This window comes from Bufo gargarizans, chromosome 2, assembly GCF_014858855.1.
Source record: "Bufo gargarizans isolate SCDJY-AF-19 chromosome 2, ASM1485885v1, whole genome shotgun sequence".
NCBI lineage: Eukaryota > Metazoa > Chordata > Amphibia > Anura > Bufonidae > Bufo > Bufo gargarizans.
Window position 1 is genome coordinate 29,175,492 of NC_058081.1, and position 27,823 is coordinate 29,203,314.

A 27,823-nucleotide genomic window follows, 5' to 3' on the forward strand; every position below is an offset into this window, starting at 1 on the left:
TTTCGAGTACTCCACCAACATGGCCAGTGCCGATAAAGACATTCTTCGCGTTACTATCTCACTACTATGCCTCCTTGAAAAAATGCTTCTGGCGATGATGGAAGAGGATGTGGCACAGGAGGAGGAGGAGGAAGAGGGATCATTTCATAGGGTTTCCGGCCAGTCATCCCAAGTGGCTCCGAGGGTGGGTTCCTGCACCCACAAACGCCAGGTACACAATTGTCCAGCCAGGGCACAGTTCTGGAGGATTACGAGGTGGAGGATGAGAAAGAGGAGATGGAGATGGAGGAACCATGTTCACAGCAGGGTGGCACCCAAACCAGCTCATGGCCATCACTGGTGCGTGGCTGGGCAGCTACAGAGAACACAGACGATACACCTCCCACAGAGGACAGCTTTTCGTTGCCTCTGGGCAGCCTGGCACACACGAGCGATTACATGCTGCAGTGTCTCCGCAATGACTGCCGAGTTGCCCACATTCTAACTTGTGCAGATTACTGGATGGCCACGCTGCTGGATCTCTGTTACAAGGACAACGTACCATCCTTAATTCCCTCACTGGAGAGTGATCGTATGATGCGGGAGTACAAGCGCACACTAGTAGACACGCTGCTGGTGGCATTCCCACCTGACAGCGGGGGCACAGTGGAAGCACAAGGCGAAGGCAGAGGAGGAGGAAGAGGTCGCCAACGCAGCTGGGGCACCGCCAGCACCTCAGAAGGCAGGGTTAACATGGCCGAAATGTGGAAAAGCTTTGTCAGCACGCCATAACAACCAGCACCACCAGCTGATATGGAACGTCTTAGCAGGAGGCAGCATTTCACCAACATGGTGGAGCAGTATGTGTGCACACGCCTACACGTACTGAATGACGGGTCTGCCCCCTTCAACTTCTGGGTCTCTAAATTGGGCACTAGTGATGAGCGGGAGGTGCCATATTCGATTTCGCGATATTTCGCGAATATTCAAATGAATATTCGTGTTATATTCGTCAAAATCGAATATTCGTAATTATTCCAATTATCGCGAAAAATATGCGATTTATTTTTCGCGTATTGCGATTATTTATCTTGATAGTATAAGGCAACGTTCCTATGCTAATTGACTATGGCTAGGCTAATATGTGTATTTTACGAAATTTCGTGATATTGCTCTAACTTCGTCTTTTAGAATATTCGTAATATTCTAAAAGACGAAGTTAGAGCAATATTAAGAACATTTGCAAAAGCCGAAATTGCGATGCGAGTAATATAATACGAAATAATCGCATGAAGATTTCAACTTAGCACTGCTATATTCCATATTCTAGCCTAGTATGGAATATAGCAGTGCTAACTTAGCACAGCTATATTCCATATTAGGCTAGAATATGGAATATAGCAGTGCTAAATTGAAATCTTCATGCGATTATTTCGTGTTATATTACTCCATCGCAATTTCGACTATTGCGAAATTTCGTAAAACACATATAGATTAGATTGTAATTTAGCTAATATGGAATATAGCAGTAAGTTGAAAACGCCACTGACTGGAGCAGCCAGGAAGCCAGGAATCCAAAGGACAGGTAAGAACAACTTTAGAGAAGTGGGAAAGAAAAAAATATAATAATAAAAAAATAAAAAAAAGAATATTCGAATTCGCGAATATATAGAACGATATTCTAAATATTCGCGAAATCTCGAAATTGCGATATTCGAGAAAAAAATTTGCAATTCGAATATTCGCGCTCAACACTATTGGGCACATGGCCTGAGCTTGCCTTTTATGCCTTGGAGATGCTGGCCTGCCCTGCAGCCAGTGTATTGTCTGAACATGTGTTTAGCACGAATGGAGGGGGTATCACAGGTTATATTTCCCAATGTTTTAGGGTGTACCCTAATTGAAACAAAAAAATAATAATTTTAAACAAAAAACTGTGTAGGCTACCTCATCCTCCCCCACTGCCGCTTCCACCTACACCACCACATCCACTGTTTCCTCCCTACTCCATATGGACCTCGTGCTCCTAGATCAAGATTATTATTTTTTCTTTTTACGTACAGTATTTCATGTTATTTAACTGCTTGCCATCACACTAACGCCGAAAGGCGTGAGTGCGGCGGCTCTCTCAGGTCACACTAACGCCGAAAGGTGTCATCTCATGAGACCCGAGATTTCCTGTGAACGCACTCTCACAGGAGCGCGCGTTCACAGTATCGCTCAGTTCAGAAGTTCATCTACAGCCTGTCGCTAATCAGCACTAGTACTATATAGTATCTGTAAGTGATCAAGACTGATCGCAATCAGATCTATATAAATACATTAGGGTCAGTCCGCCCCACCGCAGTGACAGATTATTTTTTCTGATCACTGCAAAAACACTGTAAAATCGCTGCGCCGCTATAAAAATCACTTTTGAGCTTTTTGGATCTTTATTAGCGATCGCAGCTTTACTTCGCAAGCAGTCCTATTTACTAGGTAGGTTTGCTCTTTTTCCTGGGTAGTCTCAGAGGAATACCCCTTAAATTTAGTGAGCCCAAAATGTCAAACAAGGGGTATTCCGCTGAAGAGGCCTACAGGATTCTGGCCGTGATGGATGAAAGCGATGGGGACGCCTCACCCGCTGAATCCAGTGGTTCAGAATATGAACCTGTAGACAGCAGTGGCACTCTAACGGCTAGCGAATATGACGAGGTTGAGGTCCCTGCTACGGTTAGGCGTTCCCGATCCCATGTCATGTTCTGCATACCCCGCATGATGAGCCTCATTTGCAGCAGAGTGGTGCTAGCGCTGATCTTTTTTATGGTGCGGCATACACCAGCAAGGCAGCACATCCTGGACCTTCTACCAGCACTGCCGTATTCCCTGGTGAAGCGGCGAGCACCAGAAGGGCAGTTCAAGCTGGTACGGTGGCACGTGCAGTAACTCCCCCGTCGCAGCCACCACGTTCACAGGCCCGTAGAGCCCTTAGTCTCCCAGAGGTGCTGGCAAACCCTAATTGGCACTCCCCTGCTTCCGCGGCACTTGTATTGCCCCCTTTCACCGCCCAGTCTGGAGTTTGCGTGGAGACAGCTAATTTAGGATCAGCCCTCAAGTTTTTTGAGCGGTTCTTCACCGCGGATCTCTATGACTTAGTTGTGGCAGAAACCAACCGCTACGCCGCACAGTATATTACCGCCAATCCGGAAAGCTTCTATGCCCAGCCTTAGGCTACTTTCACACTAGCGTTCGCCGGTCCGCTCGTGAGCTCCGTTTGAAGGAGCTCACGAGCGGACCCGAACGCCTCCGTCCAGCCCTGATGCAGTCTGAATGGAGCAGATCCGCTCAGACTGCATCAGTCTGGCGGCGTTCAGCCTCCGCTCCGCTCGCCTCCGCACGGACAGGCGGACAGCTGAATGCTGCTTGCAGCGTTCAGCTGTCCGCCTGGCCGTGCGGAGGCGAGCGGATCCGTTCAGACTTACAATGTAAGTCAATGGGAACGGATCCGCTTGAAGATGTCACCATATGGCTCAATCTTCAAGCGGATCCGTCCCCCATTGACTTTACATTGAAAGTCTGAACGGATCCGCTCAGGCTGCTTTCACACTTAGAATTTTTTCTAAGTTATTAATGCAGACGGATCCGTACTGAACGGAGCCTCCGTCTGCATTAATATGATCGGATCCGTTCAGAACGGATCCGATCGAACGCTAGTGTGAAAGTAGCCTTACCGGTGGAAACCAGTGACAGTTTCCGAATTCAATTTTTTTGGGGGCCTTATCCTTAGCATGGGTCTAACAAAAAAAAATGTATTGCGGTCCTATTGGTCTAAAGACCGAATAAATTACATGCCCATGTTCTCTGCTGCAATGTCCAGGGCACGTATTGAGGTCATCATGTGCTTTATGCATTTCGCTGACAATAAAACCTGTCATCCAAGAGGCCACCCTGCTTATGACCGGCTTCACAAAATTCGGCCCCACATAGACCATTTGTCATCCAGATTTGCAGAAGCGTATACCCCCAATCAGAACATTTGCATAGACGAGTCCCTAGTACATTTTCCCGGGCGCCTTGGCATCAAACAGTACATCCCCAGCAAGCGCGCCTGGTATGGGGTCAAACTGTATAAGCTCTGTGAAAGGGCCACAGGCTATACATATCATTTTAGGGTCTATGAGGGAAAAGACTCAAAACTGGAGCCGGTCGGATGTCCTGACTACCTGGGGAGCAGTGGCAAGATTGTCTGGGACTTGGTGTCACCCTTACTCCACAAGGGGTACCACTTATACGTGGACAATTTTTACTCAAGCGTGGCCCTCTTTCGGCACTTGCATCTAGTCGGAATTCAATGCTGTGGCACCGCGCGACCTAGTCACCGGGGCTTCCCCCAACAGCTCGTTAATACCAGACTTGCACGGGGGGAGAGGGCTGCCTTGTGTGACCAAGAAATGCTCACGGTGATGTGGAGGGACAAGAGGGACGTTTACCTTCTGTCCACCATTCACGCAGACACAACAGTGCAAATTGAAAGGGCAACTGGAGCCATTACGAAACCCCTCTCTGTCCACGACTATAACCGTCACATGGGAGGGGTGGACTTCAATGACCAGATTGTTGGCTCCCTATTTAGTGTCCCGCCGCACCAGATGCTGGTATAAGAAGGTGTCTGTTTATTTAATTCAATTGGCTGTATATAATAGTTTTGTTCTCTACAGTAAGGCTGGGAGAACAGGATCCTTCCTAAAATTCCAGGAAGAGATCACTTCGGAAATCCTGTATCCAGGAGGGTCCTTGCCCCAAGTCCCTGATGTAGTGAGCCGGCTACATGGCAGACACTTCCCGAGTGTCTATCCTGGTACCCCAACTCAACGTTCCCCAAGAAAAAGATGTTGTGTCTGTAGCAGGGGTGAAATAAGGCGTGACACCACCTTTTTTTGTCCTGACTGTCCTGACCAGCCTGCCCTATGCATAGGGGAGTATTTCCGCAAGTACCACACACAGGTACACTATTAGTGTAGGGATTGCGTGACACAGGACAGGCACACAGGGGTCTTAGGGCCCTTTCACACAGCCCTGCCACAAACCTCTCCTTTCACCTGGGACAAAGTGCATAATGCACTTCGCCACATCTCTGGGCGATTTGCGCTTTGCACATTGTCCCATGGGGAAGGAGAGGTTTATTCTCTAAAGGTAAAAAATAAAATAAATCACAGGTAAGCAAAAAAGTTAATGTTCTGTTTCAAAAGTTCAATAAAGTTTATAAAAGTTAATGTTCTGTTCAAATATTATAGAAAAGTTAATGTTAATAAATTTATTGCATTGCGGCCTGTGTTTTTTTTTTTTTTTTTTTTACCTTCTAAGTGGACCAAGTGATCAACCAGCTGCAGCACTGATGTGCATTCTGACAGAGGCATTGCGCTGCTGTCAGATTACACAAAAGTCGGTGTATGCGGCGCTGCAAGACGAGATTTCTCCTCAGCAGTAAAAAAGATACGTTTGGCAGAGATTTTTTCATCCACATTGATCGATGCGAATGAAGAAATCTGTGCCGTTCATTTTTTCTTTCAGCCCAGAGGCTGAACGGAAAAAAAATATCTCATTACCCGTATGCTCAATATAAGGAGAATAGCAGAAACTCCTAATGCTGGCCATACATGTAATGATTGTGGAGACCCTCAAATTTCAGGGCAGTACAAACACCCCACAAATGACCCCATTTTGGAAAGAAGACACCCCAAGGTATTCACTGAGGGGCATATTGAGTCCATGAAAGATTGAACTTTTTGTCCCAAGTTAGCGGAAAGGGAGACTTTGTGAGAAAAAAAATAAAAAAAAAATTCTGCTAACTTGTGCCCAAAAAAAAATCTTCTATGAACTCGCCATGCCCTTCACGGAATACCTTGGGGTGTCTTCTTTCCAAAATGGGGTCACATGTGGGGTATTTATACTGCCCTGGCATTTTAGGAGCCCTAAAGCGTGAGAAGAAGTCTGGAATCCAAATGTCTAAAAATGCCCTCCTAAAAGGTTCTCATTGGAATTTGGGGCCCTTTGTGGACCTAGGCTGCAAAAAAGTGTCACACATGTGGTATCGCCGTACTCAGGAGAAGTAGGGCAATGTGTTTTGGGGTGTATTTTTACATATACCCATGCTGGGTGAGAGAAATATCTCTGTAAAATGGCAACTTTGTATAAAAAAATGGGAAAAGTTGTCTTTTACAGAGATATTTCTCTCACCCAGCATGGATATATGTAAAAAGACACCCCAAAACACATTGCCCTACTTCTCCTGAGTTCCAAAATGGGGTCACTTGTGGGGTATTTATACTGCCCTGGCATTTTAGGAGCTCTAAAGCATGAGAAGTAGTTTGGAATCCAAATGTGTAAAAAATGCCCTGTGAAATCCTAAAGGTACTCATTGGAATTTGGGCCCCTTTGTGCACCTAGGCTGCAAAAAAGTGTCACACATGTGGTATCGCCGTACTCAGGATAAGTAGGGCAATGTGTTTTGGGGTGTCTTTTTACATATACCCATGCTGGGTGAGAGAAATATCTCTGTAAAATGACAACTTTGTTTAAAAAAATGGGAAAAGTTGTCTTTTACAGAGATATTTTTCTCACCCAGCATGGGTATATGTAAAAATACACCCCAAAACACATTGCCCTACTTCTTCTGAGTACGGCGATACCACATGTGTAACACTTTTTTGCAGCCTAGGTGCGTAAAGGGGCCCAAATTCCAATGAGTACCTTTAGGATTTCACAGGGCATTTTTTACGCATTTGGATTCCAAGCTACTTCTCACGCTTTAGGTCCCCTAAAATGCCAGGGCAGTATAAATACCCCACAAGTGACCCCATTTTGGAAAGAAGACTCCCCAAGGTATTTCATGAGGGGCATGGCGAGTTCATGTAAAATTTTATTTTTTGTCACAAGTTAGTGGAATATGAGACTTTGTAAGAATAAAATAAATAAATAAATAAATCATTTTCCGCTAACTTGTGCCAAAAAAAAAAATACTCTAGGAACTCACCATGCCCCTCACGGAATACCTTGGGGTGTCTTCTTTCCAAAATGGGATCACTTGTGGGGTATTTATACTGCCCTGGCATTTTAGGGGCCCTAAAGCATGAGAAGTAGTTTGGAATCCAAATGCGAAAAAAATGCCCTGTGAAATCCTAAAGGTATTCATTGGAATTTAGGCCCCTTTGCGCACCTAGGCTGCAAAAAAGTGTCACACATGTGGTATCACTGTACTCAGGAGAAGTAGGGCAATGTGTTTTGGGGTGTATTTTTACATACACCCATACTGTGTGTGAGAAATATCTCTGTAAATGACTTTTTAAATTTTTTTATACAAAGTTGTCAATTTACAGAGATATTTCTCTCACCCAGCATGGGTATATGTAAAAATACACCCCAAAACACATTGCCCTACTTCTTCTGAGTACGGTGATACCACATGTGTGACACTTTTTTGCAGCCTAGGTGCGTAAAGGGGCCCAAAGTCCAACAAGTACCTTTAGGCTTTACAAGGTTGCTCACAATTTCGCCCCGCCCAAAATGCCAGAACAGTAAACACACCCCACAAATGACCCCATTTCGGAAAGTAGATACCCCAGGGTATGGCATAGTGAGTCCGTGGGAGATTTTTTTTTTTTTTTGCCAGAAGTTAGCAGAAATGGAAACTTTATTTATTTTTATTTTTCTCAGAAAGTGTCATTTTCCGCTAACTTGTGAAAAAAAATTAAATCATACATGAACTCACCATGCCCCTCCGCAAATACTTTGGGGAGTCTTCTTTCTAAAATGGGGTAATTTGGGGGGTATTTATACTATCCTGGCATTCTAGCACCTCAAGAAACATGACAAGTGCTCAGAAAGTCAGAGCTGCTTCAAAATGCGGAAATTCACATTTTTGTACCATAGTTTGTAAACGCTATAACTTTTGCGCAAACCAATAAATATACACTTATTGGATTTTTTTTATCAAAGGCATGTAGCACAATAAATTCTGACACAAACTTGTATAGAAATGTACAAACCGGATTCCAAAAAAGTTGGGACACTAAACAAATTGTGAATAAAAACTGAATGCAATGATGTGGAGATGGCAAATGTCAATATTTTATTTGTAATAGAACGTAGATGACAGATCAAACGTTTAATCCGAGTAAATGTATCATTTTAAAGGAAAAATACGTTGATTCAAATTTTCACGGTGTCAACAAATCCCAAAAAAGTTGGGACAAGTAGCAATAAGAGGCTGGAAAAAGTAAATTTGAGCATAACGAAGAGCTGGAAGACCAATTAACACTAATTAGGTCAATTGGCAACATGATTGGGTATAAAAAGAGCTTCTCAGAGTGGCAGTGTCTCTCAGAAGCCAAGATGGGTAGAGGATCACCAATTCCCACAATGTTGCGCAGAAAGATAGTGGAGCAATATCAGAAAGGTGTTACCCAGCGAAAAATTGCAAAGACTTTGCATCTATCATCATCAACTGTGCATAACATCATCCGAAGATTCAGAGAATCTGGAACAATCTCTGTGCGTAAGGGTCAAGGCCGTAAAACCATACTGGATGTCCGTGATCTCCAGGCCCTTAAACGACACTGCACCACAAACAGGAATGCTACTGTAAAGGAAATCACAGAATGGGCTCAGGAATACTTCCACAAACCATTGTCAGTGAACACAATCCACCGTGCCATCCGCCGTTGCCAGCTGAAACTCTACAGTGCAAAGAAGAAGCCATTTCTAAGCAAGATCCACAAGCTCAGGCGTTTTCACTGGGCCAGGGATCATTTAAAATGGAGTGTGGCAAAATGGAAGACTGTTCTGTGGTCAGACGAGTCACGATTCGAAGTTCTTTTTGGAAATCTGGGACGCCATGTCATGCGGACCAAAGAGGACAAGGACAACCCAAGTTGTTATGAACGCTCAGTTCAGAAGCCTGCATCTCTGATGGTATGGGGTTGCATGAGTGCGTGTGGCATGGGCAGCTTGCATGTCTGGAAAGGCACCATCAATGCAGAAAAATATATTCCAAGTTCTAGAACAACATATGCTCCCATCCAGACGTCATCTCTTTGAGGGAAGACCCTGCATTTTTCAACAAGATAATGCCAGACCACACTCTGCATCAATCACAACATCATGGCTGCGTAGGAGAAGGATCCGGGTACTGAAATGGCCAGTCTGCAGTCCAGATCTTTCACCTATAGAGAACATTTGGCGCATCATAAAGAGGAAGGTGCAACAAAGAAGGCCCAAGACGATTGAACAGTTAGAGGCCTGTATTAGACAAGAATGGGAGAGCATTCCTATTTCTAAACTTGAGAAACTGGTCTCCTCGGTCCCCAGACGTCTGTTGAGTGTTGTAAGAAGAAGGGGAGATGCCACACAGTGGTGAAAATGGCCCATTTGGGGGATTTGTTGACACCATGAAATTCTGATTCAACATATTTTTCCCTTTAAAATGGTACATTTTCTCAGTTTAAACTTTTGTTCCGTGATTTATGTTCTATTCTGAATAAAATATTAGAAGTTGGCACCTCCACATCATTGCATTCAGTTTTTATTCACGATTTGTATAGTGTCCCAACTTTTTTGGAATCCGGTTTGTAATTATATTTTAACAATTTAACCAGAGAAATTAAAAAATACACTTTTTTTGAGAAAATTGCTGCCTATTTTGATTAATATCGGAAAAACAAAAAATCTTAGCAGCAATCAAATACCACCAAAAGAAAGCTGTATTTGTGAGATTAAAAGGAGGTAAAATTCATTTGGGTGCCAAGTTGCATGACTGAGCAATAAACCGTTAAAGTTGTGAAGTGCCGATTTGTAAAAAAGGGCCTGGTCACTTAGGGGGGTATAAACCTGTGGTCCTTAAGTGGTTAAAGTAATTTCCCTATCCACATTTGTTTGCAGAGCACTTGCCATGCTCTTAACCACATTTTGCTGCTATTTGCAGCCCTCTGGCCCTTTCCATGACATTTTTAAAGCCATTTTAGTGCTTCAAAGTTCGGGTCCCCATTGACTTCAATGGGGTTGGGGTTCGGGTTCGGGGTCAAGTTCGGGTCCCGAACTCAAACTTTTTTGTGAAGTTTGGCCGAACCCGTCTAACCCGAACATCCAGGTGTCCGCTCAACTCTAATCAGAGCCCCTAGTGTTCTGCAGTTAGGGACCAGTGTTTGGAGGTGGAGGCTCATGCCAGTCTGCATGAGTGACCAGAAGGAGATGCTGAAATGGGAACGCTGAGCGCCAGACCATGGGCACCAGCCGTGTGACCAAGGAGCCACCGGGACTACTGAGCTACTGACCGTGGGCCTCCAGCCTTGGATCAGGGTACCAGCTTTCTGAAGAGAGAGAGGGACAGCTACGGAGGGCAGCAACACATAGTGACACCTCGCGGAAGTCCAGGAGACCAAGCGTTTGGGCCACCCACTGCAGGAGCATCAGAGCATGAAATGCTCATATCATGGGGGCTGCCTGGGTGAAAATGGGGATATGTCCGCGTTCAGCTCTAAACTCTGACAACCCTTTTAAGGCATTGTGACCTGCTCAGGATCTGTCAGAGATCCAGTAGATTTAAATCTACTGGTTGCCTATCTAGGCTATAAAGTGTCATTTTAGTGTTATATAATGTAATGATGTGCTAGGAATCAGTTTGGAATCACATGTACCTAATTGCCAGTTGGGCGAGCACATAGTTTCCAGCATCCATATGGGCAGGGTGGGATCCATAACTCCGATAGCCGTAGAAGGAATACAAAGAACCACTAGGAAGAAACGGCAGAATACGATATGTAAGCACACGGTTTCCATTCACTGATATAGCTACCCCAGTGTACAACCAGATTTTCTAATACATTTGTCAGATGTTTATTCTTGCTATACACTGAATATGGAATGGCTGGTAATGTAACTTACCTGCAGCCAGTACAATGTAAGGGTCCTTGAGAAGTGTTAAGTAGGATGTTGGTGGAATGCTCTATGGAAGAAAAGCACAGTTGCTTAGTGCCAGGTCTAGTAGTTCTGCTAGTTTTCCAGCTTATTTAAATTAAAAGGGGCCATTTATCAAACTGGTGTAAAGTAGAACTGGCTTAGTTACCCATAGCAACCAATCAGATTCCACTTTTCAGTTTCCAAAGGAGCTGTCCAAAATGAAAGGTGAAATCTGATTGGTTGCTATGGGCAACTAAGCCAATTCTACCTTACCCCAGTCAAAGTAGATAAATGACAACAAAAATTTCTATATACTCACCCCTGGAACAAACTTGGCAAATCGCAGCATACAGAGCTGTAGAGCTGTGGATAAAAAGAGAAGTGTAATGAATACCATGACATATATCAATAGGTTACATTAGATTGGACAAACTCTTAAAGGGATTCTGTCACCTCCCCTAACCCAAAATCGGATTTTAAAGCAGTCATGCAGAACAGCTTACCTTGAATCGGCTGTGCTCTTCTATCTTGTAATCCGTCCAGTAGTTTATGAGAAAAACGACTTTTATGATTATGTAAATTAGCCCTGAAGGTGCCCAGAGGGGCGTTTTGTTCCCCTTAGTGTGCTCAGTAATGCCCCTCTTACAGTGCCCAGCCCGCCTTCCTTTAGACTGTCTAACCGCCCCCAGCCTCTCATGCCTCTCCTCCCCCTCCCTCACAGCCGAAGGAACTCTCGCGCAGGCGCAGTACCCACTGAGGGCTGCGCCAGTGCGATCTGCAGGAGACTGAGGGCAGGAGCTTCATCCTCATCACTGGGCATGCGCCGAGCCCAGTGACGTCCGATGCTCGCTCTTCCCTCAGTCTCCTGCAGATCGCACTGGCGCAGCCCTCAGTGGGTACTGCGCCTGCGCGAGAGTTTGTTCGGCCATGAGGGAGGGGGAAGAGAGGCATGAGAGGCTGTGGGCGGTTAGGCAGTCGGAAGGAAGGCAGGCTGGGCACTGTAAGAGGGGCGTTACTGGGCACACTAAGGGGAACAAAACGCCCCTCTGGGCACTTTCAGGGCTAATTTACATAATCATAAAAGTCGTTTTTCTCATAAACTACTGGACGGATTACAAGATAGAAGAGAGAAGAGCACAGCCGATTCAAGGTAAGCTGTGCTGCATGACTGCTTTAAAATCCGATTTTGGGTTAGGGGAGGTGACAGAATCCCTTTAAAGGATATGGATAAAAGAGCTGTAAACCCGCGCTGACTAAAAGTGCTCCAATATGTCCAATGTTCCTGGTTAATATATGTTATTAACAAAGCTACTGTGCAATGACCGCAAGAGGACGCAAGCACCAACCAGCCTGTATGTAACCCGGCTTACCTGAGCACATCTGGAGCAGGTAAAAACTCTAATTGTGACTAAGTAATAACATATATTAACCAGGAACATTGGACATATTGGAGCACTTTTAGTCAGCGTCGGTTTACAGCTCTTTTATCCATATACCTTTATAACATTTCGGGGGTCGGCAATCCACCCATACAAACATAATGAAGGATTGAATTACCAGTTGGTGGCGGGAGCGCTAGTATTACATCTATTTGTTTCTACACAATAAACTCTTAAAGGAGTTGTCCAAGAATGTTTTTATTTATTTATTTTGAACTAGCAGAAGGACCCGGCTTTGCACGGGTATATTTCATCTATTTCATTTAATGTTTCTGTGTGTCGTTAAAATATATCGACAGTATCCCCCATAACAGTGACCTCTACAGCACCCCACCCCTTTAACAGTGAACTCCACAGTCTCCCACCCCTTAACACTGACCCCCCCCACAGTGCCCCACCACTTTAAAATGGGACCTCCACAGCAGCCCATCCTCTTAACTTTGACCTTCACAGCAGCCTGCCCCTTTAACAGTGAGTTTCACAGCACCCCACTCCCTTGACAGTGACCTCCTCTGGGGCCCGCCCCCTTAACAGTGACCTCCACAGCAGTTGCCCCTTTAATAGTGGCCCCTGCCCCTTTAACAGTGACCTCCACAGTGTCCGCCCCTTTAACAGTGACCTCCACAGCGCCCTGCCCCTTTAATGCTAGGGCTACACGATGACATGTGTTGTGCGACATTTTGTCTCAACAATTTTTATAATGATAGTCTATGGTGTTGCACTGCGACATGTGACATGCTGCGACTGCGATACGACAGTTGCAAAAAATGCATCCAAGATGGATTTTCCTGCGACTGTCGCAGTGGCAGCATGTCACATGTCACAGTGCAACGCCATTGACTATCATTATAAAAATTGTTGCTCGACATCGGTGCGATATCAATGTCACGCAACACATGTAGCAGCGTAGTTGTGCCCTATGTGTCGTGCGACTTATTGTTATTGTGTAGCCCTAGCCTAAAGCTGACCTGCAGCAGTGAGGAAAATGCCTAAGGGCCTGCAAGCTTCTATTGGCTGATAAGGGACAAGTGACCGTGTGTATGCTAGTTGGGATATGAAGAGAAAGACTTGCAGGCTTGTATTGGATAATACAGGTAATTTTTTGGCAATATCTCATGAACGGTACGTCCTAGAGAGCTGTGACCCCTACAAGATTTCTTGCCAAGTAGCAAGGGATGTGTATACCAAGATTAGTTAAAATCGATGGCTGCGTTTTTGAGTGATCGCGAAACATACATACATACGTTTTTCTTTATATAAATAGATCAAATGAAAAAAATTACAAAAATGTATGATTAAAAAAAAACTACACTCCCGCCCGTGGTCACTCAAGGGTGGTTTTCCATCCATTTAGCCCATACAGACATGAGCAAACCAGTCGACATTTGTTTCGGGTCCAGTTCTCCAAATTTTTTAAAAAGATCAGTTCGAACCTGAATCAGTTCGGGCCAAACCGAATTTGTTACAATTGCCCTGAAAGTTAGTATGAAACCCATTCTAGCCTCCTAGGACTCGCAGCAGCAGCTGTGCACATCGTGATGGTCATAATTAGGCAGACAGACAGCAACAGTGGCAAAGACCATGTGTATGGCAGCAAGACCATGTGTATTCATCGCAATCAGCCTAAGATGTGAGAAAATGTCAGGATTGATTCAATAATGATGTATGTATGCTGCATAATGAAATGTAACCCCCCAAAAAAAAAAAAAAAAATTTCAACCCTGTTGAACTGTAACACATAAATTGGGGTATTGAAGTATTAGTGGCATAATGTGGGCTGCAGCAGCAGCCATACAGAACGTGAAGGTAGGCAGACAGACAGCAACAGTGGCAAGATGAGCCAATGCCGGTGAGGCAAGGTCTATTCATCCAGAATCAGCCTGAGCTGTGAGAAAATGTCAGTACTGATGCAGTATCTATTTATATATGCAGCTTAATTAAATTGAACACAATCCCCCCCCCCCCCCAAAAAAAAATGCGAACATGGGGAAACTGAATATACGTAAATAGACGATTGAGGTTTGATGCTAAATTCCACATTAATACACAATGGTAGATTTCTGCCACACCAGTGGTATTGCTGCAGTAATCATGCATTATATTTATATATATATATATATAACGCCCCAGAGTGGAATTACCACCTCTTCGCCTTGCTACTGTCTTTAATGGTTAACCTAATGTCATTGTATGTATTAATTTCCATATCCTGCAAAATGTGTATTCCTATTTCCCATTTTGTAACTGTTCAAGTGTAATGTACCTGGTTCACCAGCAGATGGCGGCAAGCATAGCAGAGCTACACTTGCAGAGGATTGAACCTTCTTTCCATTCTCTTCTCTCCCTCTAGGGAGGAGTTTAGTTAGTTAGGAGTAAGTCTAGCTTACCCCCTGCCAAGGGAGGGTGTGCAGCAGGAACCACCCCTGTTGGATGAGCCCTGTCTAAGCCAGCTATAGCACCTTCAGTTTAGCTGCATCTGAAGGCCACAGCTAAGAAGCATCAGAAGCCAGGAGGAGAAAGTCCCCTGGATAATGTTAGAGACAGAGCAGATCAGAGAAAGTAAAGTATAGCATAAAGAGAAAGCTGATTTCCACAGCCAGCCTGTTAGCACAGCAGAGCCAGAGGGCAACTGATGTAGCAGAGTTGAGTTTGTTTGCCTGCCAAAGTTAATGCCAAAGCCTGCTGGAAACCAAGACAAAGCCTGTAAATTGTTTAGAGAAAAGTCTATTCAAGTAAAGCCATTATCAAGTTCATCACAAGATCTGGCCTCAATTTATTCTTCATCCCCTACTACTACCACCCCCTTTTTGCGATTCCGGAAGGCCACGCCTGGATTTCCAGCGCATCCAGGTAGAAGCAACGTGACATGTGCAACACTATTAAAGGGGTTGTCCCACTTTATTAAATAGGTTTATCCTAATTTATTGTCCCCCAGTGAACATTTCTTCCTATATATGTCTGTTAAAAAAACCTTTCTATCATCCTAAAACAGCTTCTATTAGAATCGTTTGTTTACTTCGATCTCCCCTGGATACTGCCTCTTTTCGCCGGCCGCATCCTTTTGCCGCGCCTGCGCACCACAGTCTAAGAATTTCATCGGCCGGCCTCTCCACTACATGAACGCGCACGACCGCGCATGCGCAGTATATCCACCGCGTCTTGGATAAAGCTGTGCATGCGCGGGCGTCCTAACAGTTCGGGCGAGTCAGCGGAGTGAGCGGATGGACGTCGGAGCAACGCGATACTGTAAGTATAATATCTGCTGTCCCACTAATCGACCAACGATAATTGAATATTCTGCAATAAAGGGGGTTCATAGGAAATTCAATGGGGGCATTTTTATGTACAACTGGGGGGCAACTATATTCTATCTATGGACACTGGGGGCAACTATATTATATCTATGGACACTGGGGGCAACTATATTATATCTATGGACACTGGGGGCAACTATATCATATAAATGGACACTGGGGGCAACTATATCATATCTATGGACACTGGGGGCAACTATATTATATATATGGAAACACTGGGGGCAACTATATTATATCTATGGACACTGGGGGCAACTATATCATATGAATGGACACTGGGGGCAACTATATTATATCTATGGACACTGGGGGCAACTATATCATATGAATGGACACTGGGGGCAACTATATTATATCTATGGACACTGGGGGCAACTATATCATATGAATGGACACTGGGGGCAACTATATTATATATATGGACACTGGGGGCAACTATATTATATCTATGGAAACACTGGGGGCAACTATATTATATCTATGGACACTGGGGCAACTATATTATATCTATGGACACTGGAGGCAACTATATTATATCTATGGACACTGGGGGCAACTATATGAATTTTATGGAAACTGGGGGCAACTATATGAATTTTATGGAAACTGGGGGCAAGTTTATGAATTGTATGGAAAACCATAAAATGTAGCAGAGCTAATCGTGTTGCAAGCATCCACAGGGATAGCAGGGGAGTGGATTAGCAAGGTATGACAGAAAAGTGGAAATCTAGATGACATGGGGGGAGGGGAATACACTGATATATAGAAAAGTTGGATATGAATGTTATTACTCAATTTAGTACAGCTATAATGGTAAGAATACAGCATCTGTGCTGTTCAGTGGTTGTTTTAGGGGAGTAAAAAACAAAAATCCTATTTATACAAGGTGTCATGCATTTGTGCTGTAGTAAATTACAGTTTTTGATGCACAGATATAGTGTTGAATATATTTGGAAAGTTTTATGTGTGGATAGTATTCAGGACATCAAAATGCAACTCTCTAAGATCATTTAGCATTGCTTGCTGAGTGATAGCAATCCACACCAGGAGAGATGAGCTTCACAGACACTGCCGGGAGCCAGTGAGCCTGATGAGTCATAGTCTTCACATGAACGAGCACGCAGGACTCAGCTCTCAGTGTGATGTCATAAGGAGGCGTGGCCGGCCTTCACTCTAGCTGCCTAAGCCCGCCCAGCCTTATCTGCAGAAAAGCAGGAAGTTACCAGCAGAGTGACTGCAGGTGAGGCTGATTTAGCAAAGTGGGAAAACCCCTTTAAGGGACATTAGGCCACCCTACACCACTCTGCTATTCCTACCCTGGTTACCATCCATATCACTAAAAGGGGCCCTGTGCCCTTGTTGCTTCAGTCACAACAAAATATGTACTTTAAAAACAAAACCCCAAGTAGTGCACCCGACGGGCCTATCGCACTTGGTGTCATGAACAGGATGAGAGCAGGATCCGAATGGATTCAATCTCTGTGCCCATGGATTGTGTAGCCTACTGGATTAACAACAACACCCCTAAAAAGGATTTTAATGCATTTACTGTGGAGCGGCAAGCGCAAAACCCCGCGCGCCGACACCCGAAGGGATAATCCGCAATTTTTGTATGTGATGGCGCAGCTTCTTCATGAGCAAGCAGAGCGGCAAAGACAGGGAACGCCCCCAGCTAAAGCAGGAAAGTTAAGCCCTGCCCACCAGGAGCGACATTATAGTGTGAAGAGAGGAAGTGGGAGCTCCTCCCCTACAGCCCCTCCTTCATCTCCAGTCTGTCAGAAGAAGGAAAAGCAAGATGGCTTGTCCTCACCAGCCGGACTGGGTCGTCCTCGTCTGGAGTGATGAAGACCCGGAGGAGAAGTCGGCGCCTGAGAAGATCTACCTCTCTCACAAGTACAGCGTCATGACAAAATATGTACTTTATATATATATATACACACACGATAGGCCCGTCGGGCGCACTACTTGGGGTTTTGTATATATATATATATATATATATATATATATATATACTATTTAATTAAATTTACCCCCCCCCCCCCCCAAAAAAAAAATAAAAAAATTGTGACCATGTGGAAACTGAATATACGTAAACAGATGATTGATGCTTGGTGCTCAGTTTCACCTCAATAAACACTGGAAGTCTGCTGCCACACAAGGGGTATTGCTGCAGTAATCATGTATACAGTGGGATGTGAAAGTTTGGGCAACCTTGTTAATCATCATGATTTTCCTGTATAAATCGTTGGTTGTTACGATAAAAAATGTCGGTTAAATATATCATATAGGAGACACACACAGTGATATCTGAGAAGTGAAATGAAGTTTATTGGATTTACAGAAAGTGTGCTATAATTGTTTAACCAAAATTCGGCAGGTGCATAAATTTGGGCACCACAAAAAAAAATGAAATCAATATTTAGTAGATCCTCCTTTTGCAGAAATTACAGCCTCTAAACGCTTCCTGTAGGTTCCAATGAGAGTCTGGATTCTGGTTGAAGGTATTTTGGACCATTCCTCTTTAAAAAACATCTTTAGTTCATTCAGGTTTGATGGCTTCCGAGCATGGACAGCTCTCTTTAAGTCACACCACAGATTTTCAATTATATTCAGGTCTGGGGACTGAGATGGCCATTCCAGAACGTTGTACTTGTTCCTCTGCACAAATGCCTTACCCTGGGTTCACACCTGAGCGTTTTACAGCGCGTTCAAACGCGCTGTAAAACGCTCAACACATGAAAACCAATGCTTCCCTATGGCCCTGGTTCACACTTGAGCGTTTTACAGCGCGTTTGAACGCACTGAAAAACGCCCTACGCTCAAAAAAGTTCTTGCGCGACTTTGGGGCGTTTTGTCGTGCGTTTGCGGCCATAGGATTGCATAGGAACGCTCAAATATGTTATTTTGCGCGTTTTTGACCAGAAAAACGCGCGTCCGAACGTGCGTTTGGCACATAGCAACAGTCATAAAAGGCTACACCCTAGTGATCGGCAGGTGTCTAGCCTGACCAAGATGGAGGAAGCAGGCTGTGATAGTGAGACACTGATCAGGCTTGTGCAGGCAAAACGCTGCCTATATGACATCCAAGATGCCAAGTACAAGAACCGGAGAAGCAGGCAGCAGGCATGGGAGGATATTGGAGCAAGCATCTGGCCACAGTGGAAGACTTTCTCAAAAACTGTGAAAGAAGGCAAAGGTATTTACATGTGTGTTCTGAGTATAAAAAAAACAAACTCCTTGTGTGCACTGGTGTAAAATCTCTATGTAATAGTCCAGCCCAGCTCGACCTGCGGCCCTCCAGCTGTTGTCCAACTACAACTCGCAATATGCTGTGCTGCATTTTACTTGCTGTAGCCTGTTTAAGCATGCATGGAGTTTTTCAGTTTTGCTACAGCTGGAGGGCCGCAGCTTCACCATCCCTGTTCTAGTATATGGTCAGTCAATGGTTCCCCATCACCCACATTCTTGCACAATGTAGTCGGCCAGTATGCTCAATTTGCACTTGTTCCAATCTGGCAATGTATTTTAAATTCAAATGTTGGCCTACATTAGTGGTGCGGATTTGGGTTATAAAGTTGATATGGATATTGTCAACGTTGAAACATTATTGTGCTTGTGGGCTATTGCAGCACTGGCACATGATAGGTGATTGTATGTCTATATAGTACCAGTATTGGGCACATAAATGGGATCCGTAATTCCGCCCACATTGTTTTCCCTTGTTAAAGGACGAGTATTGGTGGGCACTATTGGGGCTTCTACAAGGGGCACGATATAGGTGAAAAAACGGCATTGCACAAATTCACTCTTCAAATCTTTTAATTCACCCATTACAATAAACAAAGAAAATGCAATATTACAAGTTAAAGAAACAATTTCTGCAGCTGCAAAAGACTAAATAATATAAAATTATATGGCTTGCATTTGCCACGGTAACTCCCCCTGTGGTGACATAAAATAAGTCGCAAAGTGGTCCCGAATGGCGGCACCATGTGTGGTCCCACGCACACCGCTGCGATTCTGACACTCCATGGAATGGCTCAACGAATCCTCAAAATTGAAGCCATCCCTTTCTCGGACAAAATTGTGAAGAGCACATGCTGCCTTCACAACCGAGATGGCGGTCTCCAATTTCAAATTTATGGGAGAGTGCAGAACTCGCCATTTGTTGGCTAAGATGCCAAATGCGCATTCCACCACCCTGCGTGCTCTGGTCAGGCGATAGTTAAAAACACGCCGCTTAATGGATAAATTACGGGTAGAGTATGGCCTCATAAGGTGCTCACCTAGACCAAATGCCTCGTCACCCACAAAAACAAAAGGCATAGATGGATAAGTGGTTCCAGGCAGTGTGGTGTTTCCGGGAAGGTCAAGGGCATTTCTACTGAGCATTTGACCAAAGTCAGAATGCCCAAAAACAGCAGAGTCCGAGCTGCTGCCATAGGACCCTACATCGATATAACGGAAAGAATAGTTTGCATCACATACCGCAAAAAGAACAAACGAAAAGTATTTGTTATAATTAAAAAACTGACTGCCACTCCTCATTGGCTTCAGAACGTGGATGTGTTTTCCATCAATTGCTCCGACACAGTTCGGGAAATTGCAGGTATTTAGAAAAGTATCCGTAATTTTCAGCCACTCCTGCTTGTTTGGTTGGCCCATCACAACAGCATGAAGGACCTGCCAAATGGCGCTGCAGGTTTCCCTCACAATCACACTGGCTGTGGATTTCCCGATCTGGAAGGCGTAGTGCAGACTGGTCAACGATTGGCCTGTAGCTAAATAGCTGAAAAAAAGGTGTGAAAAACAAAAACTACAATTAATGGATGTTATTTTATTTTTATTATAGTAAACTTCCTAAAAAGCAAGTGGAAGAGCCTCAAAGATGCCTTCATTCGTCATCGACGCAAAGAGAAGGAACAGAGGAGTGGAGCTTTGCCAAGTGCACGGTCCAGCTATGTCCATGCGGAGGAAATGGCCTTTCTAATCCCATGCACTGAAATGCGTAGGTGAGTCCAGGGCATACACATGCAGGAGAGGGTGTGGTATGACATGCATTCACTTTCATATCTTGCACATACTTATGTATATTTTCATGTTCACAGCACCGATAGTAGCTGGTCGAAAAGACAACAGCAGGAGGAGGAAGAGGAGGAGGTCACCAGGGACAGTGAGGCCTGTGCGTCTACAGGGCCACTAAGTCCTCCTCCACCCGATCCCACCCCTACATTCCAAACACCCTCACAGCCTGCCCCACCTGTCGTGGAACCCGAAAACATTCGGACTCACCGTTCAAAACGGAAAAGAACCGATCGCCTGGAGGACCGGCTAATTGCATGCCTGGATGCACTTGCCCATCCAGCACCCAAACTCACTAGTGATGCACTTTTCTTACTGAGTTTGGAGGGAAAAATGCTGCTAGTTCAACGAAGTCGCATAACTGAAGCAAGGGACGCCTTAACAAGGACTCTAGACAGCTTCATTACACATTATGACATCACACAGCCCAACAATGCACCACAACATCCACCACCACATCCACCACAATATCCACCACAACATCCACCACCCACTCACACATACACATCACAAACATACCCACAAACTAACATACCACACCCTCACGACATATGGCACACACAACCACAATCATCATACAGCTATCCCTCCACTAGCATGGGCACCAACACCTCCACCACCACTCAAATGCAACCTGCCCAGCAATCAGGCGGAATGAGAGAGGCCATGCGGGATAACGAGCCACAATACCAAAACCTTTGAGAAGTAGCATACTTAATTTGGTGCATCAGGGGTGTTCTTCCTTCATTGTTAATATCAGTAAATTACCGAATAATTTTAAGTTAACAATTACAAAACTTATGTTGATTGTGTTAAACACAGTTTGCGCATTTTTGGAGGAACTGTAAGATGTGATTACTTTTCCAAAATATAAAAACATTTGCAAACTTTTTTGGACTCTTATTTCGAAGAGAGTGTTTGGTATGGAAAAATGTGGGTAAACTATGTATGGTATCTATATGTCAAATGTAAAAAGCATACACATACAATACCCCCCCTCAAAAACACTTGAAACGTCACAACCACCAGTAGAAAATAACAAAGGCCACACTAATATACAGTCAACACACAATGCAAATGCTTTATTAGGCCACAATTACAGTCTACTTACCGCAAGTAATGATCAGTATTTCCGCTGGTGGGATACTGTCCCGCATGAATGTGTCCTGACGTTGTAAACGGGTGCCCAACAACCCCAGGAGCTCATCAAAGCTGTTGCAAACAAAAATGGTGAGGGTTAACAATACCAAAAAACTACAACTGGTACCTTCACAATTGGAACCCCACTCCTAGAACTATTGTATTTGTACAAACCTGGTGATGGACATCCGCGTGTATGAAAAAAATTTGTCTTCATGGGCCCGGAGGGTCTCGTACAGTGCCCAGAACTGTCCCCTTTCCTGTCGGTTGGCAATCACAGGATGGACCCAGAAGCGTCGCCTGCTCTCTCTCCTACGCCTCAAACGTCGGAGAAGGATTGCTGACACAATTGCCGCAATTGGTCGCCTTCGGGAGTATTCCATGGTCGCAAACAATCCACTACAATCCACTCTCTCAACAGACATGAAATTTATCAACTCCATTTCTCTCTCATTAGACACCTTTCATATAGACAGGCCTGTATTTTCATTGGACAACACTGCTGTCAATCACACAAACGCGCGTTCTACGCGCATTGACTATGGACAAAAACGTGCAACAAAAACGCACAAAAAACACGCGTTTTGTCGCGCATAAAACGCGCATATCCAAAACGCTCAGGTGTGAACCTAGCCTAAGTGGATTTTGAGCAGTGTTTAGGGTCGTTGTCTTGTTGAAAGATCCAGCCCCGGCACAGCTTCAGCTTTGTCACTGATTCCTGGACATTGGTCTCCAGAATCTGCTGATACTGAGTGAAATCCATGCGTCCCTGAACTTTGACAAGATTCCCAGTCCCTGCACTGGCCACACAGCCCCACAGCATGATGGAACCACCACCATATTTTACTGTAGGTAGCAGGTGTTTTTCTTGGAATGCCGTGTTCTTTTTCCTCCATGCATAACGCCCCTTGAACTGAGCCTGTGGTCTTCCACTTCCTCAATATGTTCCTAACTGTGGAATCAGACAGCTGAAATCTCTTAGACAGCTTTCTGTATCCTTCCCCTAAACCATGATGGTGAACAATCTTTGTCTTCAGGTCATTTGAGAGTTGTTTTGAGACCCCCATGTTGCTACTCTTCAGAGAAAATTAAAAGAGGAGGGAAACTTACAATTGACCCCCTTAAATACTCTCTTTCTCATAATTGGATTTACCTGTGTATGTAGGTCAGGGGTCACTGAGCTTACCAAGCCAATTTGAGTTCCAATAATTAGTTCTAAAGGTTTTGGAATCAATAAAATGACAACAGTGCCCAAATTTATGCACCTGCCTAATTTTGGTTAAACAATTATAGCACACTTTCTGTAAATCCAATAAACTTCATTTCACTTCTCAAATATCACTGTGTGCGTCTCCTATATGATATATTAACTGACATTTTTTATCGTAACAACCAACGATTTATACAAGAAAATCATGACGATTAACAAGGTTGCCCAAACTTTTGCATCCCACTGTATATGCTGCTTAATTAAATTGAACCCCACAAAAAAAAGGATTGCTGGGAAAATGTCGGAATTTTTTTTTAAGTATTTGCTTGCAGGTAGCTGCTTTTTGAGATGCACCTGCCCTGTCTCCTCTCTCCCTGTCTGTCAGCTGCCCTGCTTCTCTCTATGGTACCCAACACACAATTCTCCTTTGATATCCTAGCCTTTCCCTTCACTCTCCCTGGCAATAAGCTTGATAGATTTTTTACTGTCCTTTATTGTTTTGTTATTTTTTTTTAACTCTCCTTGACTCCCTAAGATGGTTTTCCTGGCAAACTCTGCAACACCCATCCATCCTCATTCACAGCTCAGCACAGAATGGCGTTCTGCTCGTTCTGCTAAGGAACCTCACTGCCTGAAGCAGTATTGATTGGTAGTGATGGACGAACATCCACCAGGACGTCTCGCGAACGCGATCAAATATTCGTGAAACTGCGGCAGATCCCATTCATTTTAATGGCAGGCGAACCTGAAAAACCTTCAGCTCATATTTGCAGCCAAGAAATAATTACTAGAAGTGCACAAATAGTCCCACAACATGGACAGTGACATACCAGATGTATTATTCGAATTTGCGATCTCCATTTTTTTTTTTTTTATGCGAAATATTGGCATTGTAATTTTCGCGTACGCGCATGCGCAAATGCACTATACAGTACCCAAATGCACTATAAAGAAAGTATATTGGTATATAACACCCCGCTTCAATCAGTTTTTTTGGGGGACGGCTGGTATATCACACCAGTAGAAATTGTTTGTTCCAATAACGGTTGTCCCTCTATATACCTGCAGTATCGCAGCAGAACCGCACACAACTGCCGCACAATACAAATGCACTATAATGTACTTTCTAATATAGAAAGTATATTATAACATTGTACAAGGAAGGCAATCCATTAGAGTATACATAAAGATAAAACGTAACCTTTAATATTTTTACTATGAGGGTCCATTCACACGTCCATGATATTATGCAAATAATTCAAGCCACTCGTCCCACCCTATGCCAGGTACCATGTTACCTACCCATGTTGCTGCTGTGAACTGTTGACACAGATCCCCAAACGCTTTAACCTCGACACATGTTTCGCCACGTAGGCTTCGTCAGAAGGTACCTCCTGACGAAGCCTATGTGGCGAAACACGTGTTGAGGATGAAGCGTTTGGGGATCTGTGTCACCAGTTCACAGCAGCAACATGGGTAGGTAACATGGTACCTGGCATAGGGTGGGACGAGTGGCTTGAATTATTTGCATAATATCATCTTATTGATTAGCATTTCACCGTCCTCCTACACCCTACAGTGTCCATCTGTTAGATGCTATTACTGAGAGAAGGTAGTTTTTATTCATTAGGGAACAGCATCTGCACCTGCAACCAGGGTCGTACATAGAAATCACTGGGCCCCATAGCAAGCACCCCTAGCCCGTCCCACCTCCTGTCCTGGCTCCTCCTATGCCACCCCCCCATTAAAGAATCCCTAATGCCCCCCAAAATGCCCGGGGGCAAGGAGTAGGAGAGCACACTGTCCACTATGAGCCCCCCAAAATGCTCAGGACAGTGTGCTTTCCTTCTACTCCTCTCCCCCTGGGCATTTTGGGGGGCATCAGGGTTTGGGGGGCTCATAGAGACAATGTGATGCTCCTCCCCGTTGACTTCCTGAGACAGTACAGCACCGAGGCCTACTTCGGAGGCATCCGTTTGTACCACAAACTCCCTCTTGAAGTCAGGCATCACTAAAACCAGTGACCCACACAGGGCTGACTTCAAAACTGCAAAAGTCTCTTCCGTCCGATCATCCCAGCGAACCATTACTGATTTTCCTCCCTTCAAGAGCCCTGTCAAGGGCATGTGCAGCGTCCCACTACGTTTGTGTGGGCACTGCTTTAACCCCTTAAGGACACAGCCTTTTTACACCTTAGGACCAGGCCATTTTTTGCAAATCTGACCAGTGTCACTTTAAGTGCTGATAACTTTAAAACGCTTTGACTTATCCAGGCCGTTCTGACATTGTTTTTTCGTCACATATTGTACTTCATGACACTAGTAAAATTAAGTCAAAAAAATATTTTTTTTTGCACCAAAAAATACCAAATTTATCAAAATTTTTTAAAAATTAGCAAATTTCAAAGTTTCAGTTTCTCTACTTCTGTAATACATAGTAATACCCCAAAAATTGTGATGACTTTACATTCCCCATATGTCTACTTCATGTGTGAATTATTTTGGGAATGATATTTTTTTTTTTGGGGATGTTATAAGGCTTAGAAGTTTAGGAGCAAATCTTGAAATTTTTCTGAAATTTACAAAAACTAAATTTTTAGGGACCATTTCAGGTCTGAAGTCGCTTTGCGAGGCTTACATAATAGAAACCACCCAAAAATGACCCCATCTAAGAAACTACACCCCTCAAGGTATTCAAAAGTGATTTTACATATGTTGTTAACCCTTTAGGTGTTGCACAAGAGTTATTGGCAAATGGGGATGAAATTTGAGAATTTCATTTTTCTGTCTAATATTTCATTTTTACCCATTTTTTCCACTAACAAAGCAAGGGTTAACAGCCAAACAAGACTGTATCTTTATTGCCCTGACTCTGCAGTTTACAGAAACACCCAATATGTGGCCGTAAACTACTGTACGGCCACACAGCGGGGCGTAGAGTGAAAGGTGCGCCGTATGGTTTTTGGAAGGTTGATTTTTATGGACTGGTTTATTTACACCATGTCCCATTTGAAGCCCCCTGATGCACCCCTAGAGTAGAAACTCCCTAAAAGTGACCCCATCTAAGAAACTACACCCCTCAAGGTATTCAAAACTGGTTTTACATACGTCGTTAACCCTTTAGGTGTTGCACAAGAGTTATTGGCAAATGGGGATGAAATTAGAAAATTTCTTTTTTTGCCTTATTTTCCATTTTAACCCATGTTTTCCACTAACAAATCAAGGGTTAACAGCCAAACAAGACTGTATCTTTATTGCCCTGACTCTGCCGTTTACAGAAACACCCAATATGTGGCCGCAAACTACTGTACGGCCACACAGCGGGGCGTAGAGTGAAAGGTGCGCCATATGGTTTTTGGAGGGCTGATTTTTATGGACTGGTTTATTTACACCATGTCCCATTTGAAGCCCCCTGATGCACCCCTGGAGTAGAAACTCCCTAAAAGTGACCCCATCTAAGAAACTACACCCCTCAAGGTATTCAAAACTGGTTTTACATACGTCGTTAACCCTTTAGGTGTTGCACAAGAGTTATTGGCAAATGGGGATGAAATTAGAAAATTTCTTTTTTTGCCTTATTTTCCATTTTAACCCATGTTTTCCACTAACAAATCAAGGGTTAACAGCCAAACAAGACTGTATCTTTATTGCCCTGACTCTGCCGTTTACAGAAACACCCAATATGTGGCCGCAAACTACTGTACGGCCACACAGCGGGGCGTAGAGTGAAAGGTGCGCCGTGTGGTTTTTGGAGGGCTGATTTTTATGGACTGGTTTATTTACACCATGTCCCATTTGAAGCCCCCTGATGCACCCCTGGAGTAGAAACTCCCTAAAAGTGACCCCATCTAAGAAACTACACCCCTCAAGGTATTCAAAACTGGTTTTACATACGTCGTTAACCCTTTAGATGTTGCACAAGAGTTATTGGCAAATGGGGATGAAATTTGAAAATTTCATTTTTTTGCCTTATTTTCCATTTTAACCCATGTTTTCCACTAACAAAGCAAGGGTTAACAGCCAAACAAGACTGTATCTTTATTACCCTGACTCTGCCGTTTACAGAAACACCCAATATGTGGCCGTACACTACTGTACGGCCACACAGCGGGGCATAGAGTGAAAGGTGCGCCGTTTGGTTTTTGGAGGGCTGATTTTTATGGACCGGTTTATTTACACCGTGTCCTGTTTCAACCCCCCTGATGCACCCCTGGAGTCGAAACTCCCTAAAAGTGACCCCATTTTGGAAACTACGGGATAAGGTGGCATTTTTTGGGGGAGTATTTTTAGGGCAAATATAATTTTTGGTTGCTCTATATTACAGTTTTGTGAGGCAAGGTTACCAAAAATTGAAATTCTGATATTTCATCTCCATTTGCCATTAACTGTTGAGGAACACCTAAAGGGTTAATAAAGTTTGTATAATCATTTTTGAATACCTTGAGGGGTGTAGTTTCTTAGATGGGGTCAATTTTAGGGAGTTTTTACTCTAGGGGGGCATCAGGGGGGCTTCAAAAGGGATATGGTGTCAATAAAAAAGGCCATCAAAATCGGCCTTCCAGAAACCATGTCGGTCCTTTCCTTTTGCGGCCTCCCTTTTACGGATAAAGCAGTTTACGACCACAAATGTGGCGTTTCTGTAAACTGCAGTATCAGGGTAATAAATTTTAACTTTTGTTTGGTTGTTAACCCTTGTTTTGTTACCGGAAAAAACGGACTGAAATG

At 44.0% G+C, this 27,823-nt stretch overlaps 1 protein-coding gene across 2 annotated transcripts in view; it reads right to left on the reverse strand.

Annotated features, from left to right (window-relative positions):
• LOC122929262 (chromaffin granule amine transporter-like) overlaps nucleotides 1-27,823 on the reverse strand; it is a 256,996-nt gene that overhangs the window by 52,285 nt on the left and 176,888 nt on the right. For both annotated transcript variants that reach the window (XM_044282779.1, XM_044282780.1), the window contains 3 exons: nucleotides 11,231-11,274; nucleotides 10,897-10,957; nucleotides 10,650-10,745 (listed from right to left, as the gene is read on the reverse strand). In XM_044282779.1, the coding sequence (XP_044138714.1) occupies nucleotides 10,650-10,745; nucleotides 10,897-10,957; nucleotides 11,231-11,274 (201 nt within the window). The remainder of the gene's footprint in view (nucleotides 1-10,649; nucleotides 10,746-10,896; nucleotides 10,958-11,230; nucleotides 11,275-27,823) is intronic.